The sequence below is a fragment of the Vulpes vulpes genome, chromosome 14, assembly GCF_048418805.1.
Source record: "Vulpes vulpes isolate BD-2025 chromosome 14, VulVul3, whole genome shotgun sequence".
Lineage (NCBI taxonomy): Eukaryota > Metazoa > Chordata > Mammalia > Carnivora > Canidae > Vulpes > Vulpes vulpes.
This window is the reverse complement of record NC_132793.1, coordinates 55,637,354-55,649,482: the sequence shown is the minus strand read 5'-3', so window position 1 is coordinate 55,649,482 and position 12,129 is coordinate 55,637,354. Positions and strand designations below refer to the sequence as shown.

At 36.2% G+C, this 12,129-nt stretch overlaps 1 protein-coding gene across 3 annotated transcripts in view; it reads right to left on the bottom strand.

Moving 5' to 3' along the window:
• LOC112915455 (uncharacterized) overlaps positions 1-12,129 on the bottom strand; it is a 112,203-nt gene that overhangs the window by 76,261 nt on the left and 23,813 nt on the right. For all 3 annotated transcript variants that reach the window (XM_072736646.1, XM_025992818.2, XM_072736647.1), the window contains exon 5: positions 3,301-3,468. In XM_072736646.1, the coding sequence (XP_072592747.1) occupies positions 3,301-3,468 (168 nt within the window). The remainder of the gene's footprint in view (positions 1-3,300; positions 3,469-12,129) is intronic.

Genomic DNA, 12,129 nt, shown 5'->3' with positions numbered 1-12,129 from the left:
AACAATTCCATGAAGTCTTTAAATGGTGAACTCAACTGTAGCACTCTCCTGTGGGAAAGGAGACAATCAAAATATGTTGCAATATGTTCCTCTCCCATCCTCAAGACAGTTTTCTCATATTTTAAGATTTACAGGCCTGGTTTCCTCTGCCACTGTCTGGTAGATAATCTCTGAGTGCCACACAGCTGCTGAAAAGCCACAAATGAATGTCATTGTCTTTTCAGAGACTTTGTGGGCACATCTTCAAGTAATTTTTCCCCTCAAATAACACACTTCTTTGGAATCATCTTGTTAGATGTAAAAGTTCAAAGGAAGGGTAAATATTTCCATAAAAATAAGACCATTCATATATTAAAAATACCCTAAAACTTTTTTGTTGCTCCTTCAATATGCTTTTTTTTTTTTAATTTAGAGAGAGAGAGAGAGAGAGAGAGAGAGAGAACACAAGCACAAGGGGCAGAGGGAGAGAAAGAGAGAATCCTAAGTAGGTTCGACATTCAGTGCAGAGCCTGACATGGAGCTTGATCCCAGGACCCTGAGATCATGACCTGAGCCCAGACTAAGAGTTGGATGCTTAACTGACTGAGACACCCAGGAGCCCCTCAATATACTTCTAGAGTGATGCAAACCTTTATCTATTTCTTCCATTTATAGAAGGGCTCTTTTAGGAGATTAAGATTGATTTTTTTTTTAAGTGTAAAATTTGTTCTCATGAAATACATGCTGGTAGATATAAATTAGTATGTCAGTATCTTAAAATGCCATTAGGTTGATAAAGATATTTTTCAGTTAAAAAATTATTCATTTGTCTCCAGCTCACCTTTCCTCTCAATCTCCGTTTTCTTCCATTGATCTCTCAATATCATGTAGTTAAGAACATCAGCATCTGCTAACGCTTTCAAGTCTTAGTAACAGTAAGAAAGAACTGCTACATTCTTGAACTAAGTTTCATTTTAATAAATGGTATTATGAAACTCACTTGCAGCATTTAAAAATTTTGTTTTTCTTATGTGTGATATATATATATATATATATATATATATATATATATATATATATATTACATGGGAATGCACATCATATGTATATATCCACAGATAAGGGAAATTTTTGGCAAACTTGAACACATTCTTTTAACCAAAGTGAATAATAGTGAATCAGTCAAATGCTTTGTTTTTTGATGACCATAAGCAGTTGCAGAAATGGCAAGAATGTGCTTTTTTACAGGTATCATATATCATATGTTAGCCAAGATATTGTGAGGGAGTAATTGTATTTTATTCATCTTATGTTTTCATACCTGCCTGCCATAAACAAATTGGCAATAAATACTCATAAATTTACTAAGTATCAAGTAATAGCAATTGTTTAGAATTCATAGAGAATATATATGAGTACATACAAACATGTGAATAGATATTTAACATTCATCCAAAGTTCTCATGATAATTAAGAAAAACAGGAGTGAGAGAAATAGTCAAGATAGATAGAAATTGCTAATTATACTGATCACATATATAATTTCATTTCATTTTTTGTAAGCACCATAAGACAGAGAGATAATAACAATAAATGATTTTTCTAAGGTCATGTAGTTGCCAAATTTCTGAGTAGTACTGAAATCCGGGACTTTTTGTTCATTCATTCATTCATTCATTCATTCAACAAATACATATTTGCTTCCTATGATGAGGCACGCAGTGTCCAGGGGCTTGAAATACACCAGAGAACAAATAGAAATCTGAACATCCCAAATTGTACTTTCAGTCAGGTAGTCTTTCTCTATACTATTCTATTACTCAAATAAAAGTTAAATATACAAATAATTTAAACATTTATTCCTAAATCCTCATCATTTCTTTAAATTTTCAAAAACTCCAACTTGAATTCTTTGAATTTTTAGATTTAGAGTCTTATACTTACTTTCCAATGAATTTTTAGATTTAGAGTCTTATACTTACTTTGCAATGAATGGTTAAGCTAATTATGATATGAATATAAATAAATATTCTAAATTCACAAAATATTGTATTATTTTATGCATGTACATAGGAACTCATTTCGATTTACCACTTTGCCTGTACTGAAAATAATAAGTACATCTTTGTAAAATCTGTTACTTCTCACTGTGTATCTTTAACAACTTCTACTAGTGCCTGAACCATCGTAGACATGATATTTGTTAAATGTATGATTGCATAGTTAATTTAAAACCTTATTTGCACCCCAAATCTTTGCTTGCTCAAGTTAAATTGTTAAGTATTCATCAAGGTCATTTATATCAATAAAACATAAGTTTAAAAAAACTCTATACCTTAAATTTTACAGCAAAGATTGCATGAAATAATTTCACATGCTAAAACTTGTAATTCAGGTATAAGTGTTTTTTAATCATTAGGCTGTTATTGCATTGGAGAAATATACATCGTTTCAGTAAACTAAAAATTTCATAAAAATTATGAAATTATTAGAATGCTAATAAAATCTGCAAAAACACATTAAAACACTTAAGTGTTTTAAGTGAAGATATAATGAATAAATATTAAAAGTAAAAAACAGGCTATAAAATCTTATGTCTCAAACTATATACATGATAATATCAAATACATATTTCATGTATATTTAAAAACAAAACTAGACCTATGTGTAATATCTAAATAATAATTTAAAAATGCAAAAACAATGAAATGGTTATATTTTGTTGTTGGAACAATAGATGTTACTTGTTCATATATATTTTTTTAAATAGTCTATTTTTTTAATAGTATTTTTAGGGACTTCTGGGTGGCTCAGTGGTTGAGTGTCTGCCTTGGGGTCAGGGCATGATCCTGGGGTCCTGGGATTGAGTCCCAGATCGGGCTCCCCATGGGGAGCCTGCTTCTCCCTCTGCCTGTATTTCTGCCTTTCTCTCCCTCTCTCTGTGTCTCTCATGAATAAATAAATAAAAAATCTTTAATAAAATAATAAAATAAAATAAAATAAAATAAAATAAAATAAAATAAAATAAAATAAAATAAAATAGTGTTTTTACCCCTAGAATGGAAAATACTCAACTCCTCCTGCATTAATCTTTACACCAACTTTGGAATTACAATTCAATGTTTGAATGAGCTCTTAACACAGTTTTACTTTTAATAGCTTCAGATTCTTTCACAATATTAGGAAATACATCGTATATGTATATATACGTCCCTCACACTCCACCCTGTGTGCATTTTGCCCACTTCAGAGACTTGCCTGGAGCTTGGTTACAAGTTCTCGAAGGCGTTTATTTTATACCATTAACTGTAGAGTCCTTACCAGCTACCGGTCGGGGTTTTTTACTAAGACATCTGGGACTGTCCTCAGGATCCCCATCATCTCCTCGGAAAACCCACGCTGCTGAGTGGAAATTCTCCGTGTAGAATCCTTTTTCTTCAAGATCAACTCGAAAGCCAAGATCCAAAGAACAGCCATCTTCTGAGGTGACTGAGGAGCAGAAAGGGGATAACGTGAATCATGCCCTGGCAAGGAAGGAGATGCACCCACGCTGATGGCCAAGGTGGGAAAGCAGCCGAACCTGTGCTGGGGAGACTCTTGACTGAAGGCAGAGAGTCTTCCTCCAAAACAAGGGGCTAAGTTTATTAGGCAGTTCTTTCGGGAAGAACTTGGATAACCTTAAAATATCATAAATAAAACAGGCATTGCTGAGGGGCCTAGATGCTAGAAGTCAGTACCCTAGAGAGAGTACTCTGAATTTTTTTGTTGAGGAAAATCTAGAGAAAATAATTATTTTGAGATTTACATATTAATACTTAGGGGTCAAGAGGAAGACATGTAAGACAGAATGAGAATCTGTTAACAATTCTAAGCATAAGGGAAAAAGAAAATTGCTCTTGTCTTTCTGTGCTTTGAAGAAGGCACTGCAGAAACATGCATTCCTGAAAAACTCTCTGTGGTCTTACCTGTAGAATAAAGCACAGAGGGAGGCAGGTAAAGTTTCATTTGACAGTTTCATTCGTAGCACTTTTGAATTTCTGTGTATTTGTGAGTCTCTTGGCTAGTGTGGAAGGCTGAGCTAGTTAAGACACTAACATCGCTTTCCTGTATTTGCTCCTAAGTGTTCCTTCGAGGCCCTGTTTAGGTCATTCAAACCTGAACAAAGTCATGCCCCCAGGCCTTTCAGTCTTTAAAGCATGCAAAATTAAGAAGCAGTGTTTCAGAACCAAAATATAATTTAAAGAAAAGCCTAAATCCGTGACCTGCATTTCTCAGGTATCATGAAGCAGGGACAGGGTGTGGTTGAGAGATCACAGAATGCTTCTTCAATGACACATCACTTCTCTTTCAGTCTCTTCTCATAGCCTACATACAGTTGTTCCAATTCCTTTTTCTCAAAAAAGAGGTAAAATCTCTTCTTCCTTCTCCTCACCCTGTCTAGCAAGGCCATAGCACTGCTTCCCTTATAGAATACACCCATATTGATTTGGTTATAAATAAGAAAACCAGAAACAAAATATTGCATGTAGTAATAAAAATCTATTACTTCTAATAAGTAGCTTCCTCTATTACCTGGAATAATTTGATTTTGGGGGAGGGGAACAATTTATGATTGATCTAAATAAAAAATATGATTGAACAGAAGCTTTGCTTGATTGACCACAGATGATCTTTACATGCCATGGTGAAAGGGACCATTTCTCTAGTTTTCAGTTTCTTCTAATTTAGAAGCACCAGTTCCTTCTAGTTCACTGTGTCTTTGAGCTCCCTGGATTCTTTCCATCCAAGTCTGTTTTGTTTGATGGACAAATCCTCCATTATTGGTGCTCTTAGACATTCATATCTGCTATGCATTTCTTGAGAAAAAGAAACTACCGTAAGTCAGCTGGAACTGGCTCACAGTGGTTCACAATAACTCACTGTGCACATTTTCCCCTAACGTTGCAATTCAGTGAGGTCAGGCTGGTAGCGTGACACTGGTCAGGGTAGGAGTGTTTATGCAACAGAGACTGGCAAACATTACAAGTCAGGGCTGTTTTGTTTTTGTTGTTATTTTCCCTCCCTTTGGAGAGCTACTTGTTAAACATTTACCAGTACCCACATGAAGCAACACAGAAATCAGCTGTGTAACTTTCCCACATTCAAATTCAGGCCAACATAGCACAATCGTCTAAATTAAAACAATGACCATGTTTTCTTTGAGGTGAATTCTGTTTTGAATGAAAATGTGAACAATTTGTTTCACATTAGACATGAGGGAATTGAATTGTCTGCCATTTTATTTCTCAGTTTATCCAAGCCACAGACACTCATGTGGTGTTTCTTCAGAAACTTCGCAATAGAAACTGCAATTCATTTGGAGCTTCTGGAGCTAACATTGTTTAACGTGTGGTTTAAATTCTATCTCATTTATAGAGTCAGGATATGCTACTAATCCATGACTTAAAACCTGACAGCTTTATCGAGCATCATTACAGCTGGTGTTTCTCAGTCTGTTAATCTCACTCATCTCTGACTTCCTACATAATAACTGGAAAAGACATTAGGAATGACATATTTATGTATGTGGACACAGTTGATCAATGCATCTAGGCTGTGGGGAATGCTGACTAAGGCACACCAGGTAAATAACTTGAAGGCTGTAAACGAAAGTCAGAAAGGGCCTGCAAAATGGAGCTCTGATTTTTATACTCTCAAATGGCTCCCGTATCACAAACAGATGTGGCAAGAATTTGGGTCTAATTGTGTGAGGACACTTGATAGCATTTCCCTGATTTCATTCAGCTACAAAAATTAGTCTGGAAATGGCTTTTCCAAACATTAGTTGCCATGGAAATAAGAAAGGAGGGGATGGACAGAGAGAGAGAGAAAGAGAAAGGCAAGCAGGCACAAGAACTCTGTTTCTAAAAATATGAGCTAACAATTACATTGTGCTTATTACATCAGCCTTTACAAAATATTCGTTTATGAATGATCCCAACAACACTATAAGCAAAGAACTATGTTTTCATCTTCACTTTCCCAAATGAGCATTCTGAGTCATGGATAGTCATGATTCATCCAGTCGCTCAGCTATAAATTAGCTGTAGAGCTGGGTTTCAAACCCAGATAGCTTAACCAGGAGTCTATGCTCTTGAACACAGCCCACTACCTCTGGTTGGACCACTCAGATCTGAACCTGGTTCATCTCTGGGAAAGTCCAAACAGGGTCTCACTTCTTGTGATATCACTTTATGATCCGCAAATAATACAGTGGAATGAAAGACATATGAGAATGTCTCAAGACATCTGGAACTGCATTGAGCATTTTATCCTTTTTTATTCTAAAGAGCAAAAAGAAGCGTTTTAGTTTTTCAAGAGCAAAGAAGTCCAAATCCAATTTCAGTAATACCAAGCATATACAAGAGCTCATTCTGTTTTAAGGTTTCATTTATTAAAAGGCTCATCTCCAAATTTTGGAGACAAAGTTTTAGTGACAGAAGTACATTTGGATTTGTTTTTTTTACTTGGCTCAAAGTTCCACAGGGGCAGTTGTTGAGAAATCTAGAAGCTCAAAGCTGCAGCAGGTGTGTGGCTTGCTGCTTCATTGGATTTTATCACAAATTTTATGTCTCAGTTTATGTAAGGGTATGTTGATTAGCTCTGTCTTGGTAACTGAATGAACAGAAAACTGTTCATCCACATAATCAAATCTGTTTGTAAATAAGTGAGCTGTTTTAACAGTATCTTGCATGCTGATAAAAACAAAGATCACTATAATAACCGACCTATGTTTGGGGAAAAAATAATAATAAAGATAAATCCATGGGCCCAGGAATCTATGTACTTTATATTCATAAATATTAAAAATGTAGCTGAATATTTAAGGCCAAGGATAGGAAAAGATGCTTTAATACTTTAAAATCCTGCAGGGCTTCTCTAACTTTAGCAAGTACTATGTAGAAAGTAACTTTGCATTAGGCTTAAAGCCAGAAAGACAGGTCAATAAATTGTTATAATTCCTTTGGCTAATTTTCCTACCATTTAAAGTCAAATGTCACAGAGCTAAAAAAAAAAATGCAAAAAAAAGTGATTTTTGAAATATGATGTGTGAAAGAAGGCATCCTACATGCAGAGTCAAAGTTTTTTTAAAGTTTTCATCATTTTTATGTCAATCAAGATGGCCGGTAACATTCTTATATAATTTACATTCCTACTTTATCATTACATAGTATTCCAATATATCTTCCTCTTTATTTTCCCACTAACATCATATTTATCCAATTAACATGGTCAATCTTTTAAAAAACTCAATCCTCACTTCAGTCCACTTGTCCATCTCATGCCTACTTACCAATCCACAACCCCATCCTTCTGTAGAAATTTTGCCCACTCCTCAAATCCTTCTTCCTTGAGTCCTCCCCTTCCCTACATCCAGAATTGCTCTCTCCTTCCTCTGAACTCTCTAACCTCATCATGAGTTCCACATCTTATCTATCCCCATGGAGCCTACCCTGCACCATAGAGCAATTCTTTTAAGTTAATTCAACTCAATAAATGAGTAAAACATGAATGAATGCACCTGAAACCATTTAAACTGCAGATTCATGTCAAATGTTTCATGAAATCTCACTTGCTGTACAAAATAAAAACTATAAGGACAAGCATTGAAGATATAGGGGTTCGACTAACATAGCAGTGTAGTCAATTATACTTCAATAATAAATTGTTTATAGAAATACTGAGGTTTGTTCTTAACTGTCTGCAAGAGATGACACTGCTGCATGCTGTCAGTGTACCAGTCGTGGATGTTTCTACACAACTTAAATGTGTGAGCTCAAAACCTATTGTTGCATTTGTCTGTGTGTCAGGACCATAATGAACATTTGCCCTCTTTGGTACTAAGAGAGCAGATGTGAAAATGTAGGGCCAAGGACAAGAATCATTCAGAAGGATTCTTCAGAGAAGATCAATGAGAGGACAGGAACCATTCTTCCCGGGGACTTTATATAAGGACCTTCAGTGGAAGTGGACTATGTGTTTCTGGTATTCTTACTTATAACCAAATTGTTCTTCCTTCGCGCTCTTCCTTCTTAGCTTTTACGATGGGTGGATCCTGATTAATGCTAATGGATTGTTGAATATCTTGATAATTTCAGTTGCATGGGGTTTAGAGGTAGGAGCTGCAATTGAATTTTCTGTGGCATAAAAGTGAGGAATTCCAAAGGTCCAGAAGGAAGAAAACAGAACTCAATCAATATGGGTGTATTCTATAAAGGAAGCAGTGCTAGGAAAGGGGCTCCTCGGGTGACTATAGGGCAGCATAGGAGTCTGCAAAGTAGAGTAGTATCTAGAGGAGATTTCAGGTTATTTTCCAGGGAGTATGTGATGTAAGTCCTCTGTGTGCCCTTGAATGTCTTCAGGAGGTTCTCCTTCTCACTCTCGCTTAACGTGAGTATATTCTTTGGGGGACCCGAATCAATGGGGCCAGGGGTAGTTGTATCTGATTTATATGCATAACACAAGATTTGTATTCATAGGTGAAAAGAAACAAAATTATTCATCTCAAGACTAGGAATGATTCTAGTACACTGTGAACAAAATCTCTTTGCTCTTTTACAGCTTGAATACTGAGGATCAAAGCCACCTAATCCCATACACCTTACTGTCTAAATTAACATGACCTTATTCCATAGACTTTATTAACACAGTTTTATTTTCCCTTGGACACTTGGCCAGGTGGATACCTTCACTGTTCATTATAAGGAACTTCTCTCCAAACCACCACCTCTTCAGTAGAAAGCACCAACAGAAAGTTTATTTCCTTAGTCTCTTTGAAACCCTCAACATCCTCATTTTGCTTTTTCTGTAAGTCTTGACCTGTTAAACCATGATCCTTACCCTATCCTAACTAAGCTCTCATAATGAAAGATCTACATTAAACCAAATTTCTAATTCTCAATAAAATCAAGTGTTGCCTTTCCCCCTCCAAATTACCACCAAAGCTCTCTCCAGGGGGTGTCTTCCATTCTTTCTATAAGCAAGGAATAGTTGTCTTATCAATATATAGTGCGGGTGATATTTGATTATTGTTATGAGGATAGAGCACTGGTGTATCATCATAAGGTTATGGGATGAAGGAGACAGTACATGCAAATGAGTGACTTGAGAGTTTAATAAAAAACACTATTTATAAAGTGTTGGCAAGACTTAAGGAAATTAGATGTGGTAGAGTGGGATTAAGACCAGTCCATCTAAGACTAAGATGATAGGGGGACACCTGGGTGGCTCAGCGGTTGAGCGTCTGCCTTTGACGCAGGTCATGATCCAGGGATCTGAGATCGAGTCCCGCATCGGGCTCCCTGTGGGGAGCCTGCTTCTCCCTCTGCCTGTGTCTCTGCTTCTCTCTCTGTGTGTCTTATGAATAAATAAGCAAAATCTTTATTAAAAAAAAAAAAAAGATGATAGGGGGAGGAAGCAGGTACCAGTTACTAAAATCCAGAGCTGTAGAAGGCAGTGTAGATGGCGTTACTTTATAGGGATACAACCAATGGTTTTAGGGACAGAACCAGTCTTTGGCACACCACAGGGAAAGACTGGAGCAACAACCACAGGACCTCAGTGTCCTCATTCCTTTCAGGCTCCTGCTGATCTTTCCTGTTGGTCAAACCCCACAATAAGCCAGGGGGAGAACTAGCCCCTTGATATAGTCCATAGAGGTGAGCCACCTAGGCCCTAATGTAAGATGCAGAAGAGTGGAAAAGGAAGCTAGACAGGCAAATGGATACTATTTGCAGATGTGGGTTCAAGAAAGAGGGGTAAACATAAACCCAGTCTCCCAGTTTGATAAGAATGCTAGAAAACATATATGTGGACAGATCCTCATTCTTGCAGGGTGAAAAAGTGTGATAAGCTAAAATGTGATAAATTAAAAAGTTAAAAGTGATTAAAAGTGTGATAAATTCAATTACACATGTGTAGAAGCAAGGGTTACAGCTGAATTTTTTTGTATAATGAAAAAGTATTTTAAAGGTCAGAGGAAATCAGGAAGGAGATAGAGGGGAAGGGTGTGTGTGTGTTGCACAGTATGTGTTTTAAGGTGTATGGATGTGTTTGAAAGCGAGAAGGGAAATAGTACAGCAGTAATGGGGAAATATCTGAAATCCAGGATCAACCTATAAGCCATAAAGGTGAAATCATAGCAGAGAATATATGTAAGAAAAATTGTTTCCTATTGAAATATATTTGACATAGAATATCATGCAAATTTAAGGTGTACCAAAAAAAAAAGAAAAAAAATTTAAGGTGTACCACATGTTAACTTTTGTACATTGTAATATGAACGTTTGTATAATGTAATGTGATTGTCATTGTAGCAATAATTAGCACCTCTGTCACATTACATAATTGTTCTTTTCAATGGTTTTGAATAACGAAATTCTCTTTTAGCACGTTTGATGATGATACAGTGTTGTCTATGTTCACTGTACTGTACATTTTATCTCTAAGACATATTTACTACTCATTGCAAGCTGGTACCTTTAAACAACATCTGTCTTATCCCCTGATTTCTTTCTTAGCCCTTGGTAATTACCATTTTGCTCTTTGTTTTTATGAGTTTGGCTTTTTTCATTCCACATATAATTTATATACAGTATTTGTCTTTCTCCGACTTATCTTTGAGAAAGTTTTGATGCAGAACAGTGGGAACACCACCAAGAATGATAGAGCCAGAGATGCCCCAGGGTGCAAAAAAACAGGGCACTCAACTGGACCACCATGTCAGAAACAGCAGGCAGTTTGAGGTCCGCACATCACTCACATTGAACTCCACCATGGGTCAGGTAGTGGCAGTGATTGTGCTTGTCTTTAGCCACGAACAATGAGTGTGGGAAAAAGTTAAGGACTGAGAATAGAGGACACTCAGATGGGATATGGAATATCTTGTGCGTGAATAAGTCATTTATTGCCACCTGAAGTGGGAGACTATGAGAGGAGACAGGAAAATAGGATCTGAAGAAATTATATCTGAGAATTCATGAGAATTGAAGAAAGATATGAGTCATCAGCATGTAATAGCCTATGGGATGCCAAACATGAAAATATATTAAAATCCACACAATGAAATACATACTAGAAACATTTTAGAATACCAAGGTAAAGGAGAAAACCCTACAAGCTAATAGAGACAAAAGTTGGATTAATAACAATAGTTTTGAGAATGAGATTGGATTTAGACTTCTCATCAGCACCAATGGCTCCAGGAGGACAATGAACCAGCCTGCTCAGTAGTTTGAACCTAGAATTCTGTACTGAACTATGACAAACTGCCACCCAGAATTAAGAGGCAAGTAAATACATCTTCAGATGTATCTAGACCAGTTTATCTCCCAAAGAATCTCTCTTAAAAAATTACTAGAGGATTGTTACAAGATTGTAGTATTATGAAAAAGAGATTCTCTTGAAGGTAATTCTGGTGCATAAAGCAAGGATAAGGAAAACTAATGAAATATGATTAGGTATTGGTTATTTAAATATTTCTTAAAAATTTGAACCAAATTCTGCAATATTTCAATAACGAAACTGATGAGGGAAAAGGGGAATAGAAGTGGGAGGAAAGGAGCATTACAACAGAGATGTGAAGCAGTAGGGATACTTATTGGAAGTCTGCGATAACAAAGGTATTCTTCAGGGAGGTATCTCAAGAGTCTAGGAACAGAAGAGGGATAATAAAACAAGCTTATACAGTAGTATATGTGAAAATACAAATTTAATATTAGAAATCCAGTCCTTGCTGCCAAATAAGAAGATATAACTGGAAGAATTAGACGTTGACCAAGGGACAAGAATGAAACATTTACCAGGACCAAATGGGCCACTTAAATTGTATTCTTCACTGTTCACACGACTGTAGGAGCACTGTGGTGGGATAAAATAGGGCAGTGTCTTATTATTTAAATATTGTTATGATTTTGCCCACAGGTTTATAGCTACATTCAATTCCTAATCTGTCACTCACTCTGGATAAATTTGACTGCTGTCTTCAGGAATTGTACTTGTGTCATTCTATCAGCTTGTCTGTAGGAATAGCCTAGAACAGTCACTACTATATCAACAAGACATCATTCTCTGCAACACAACTCCTGGGTTCCTGGACCCAATTGTAATGTG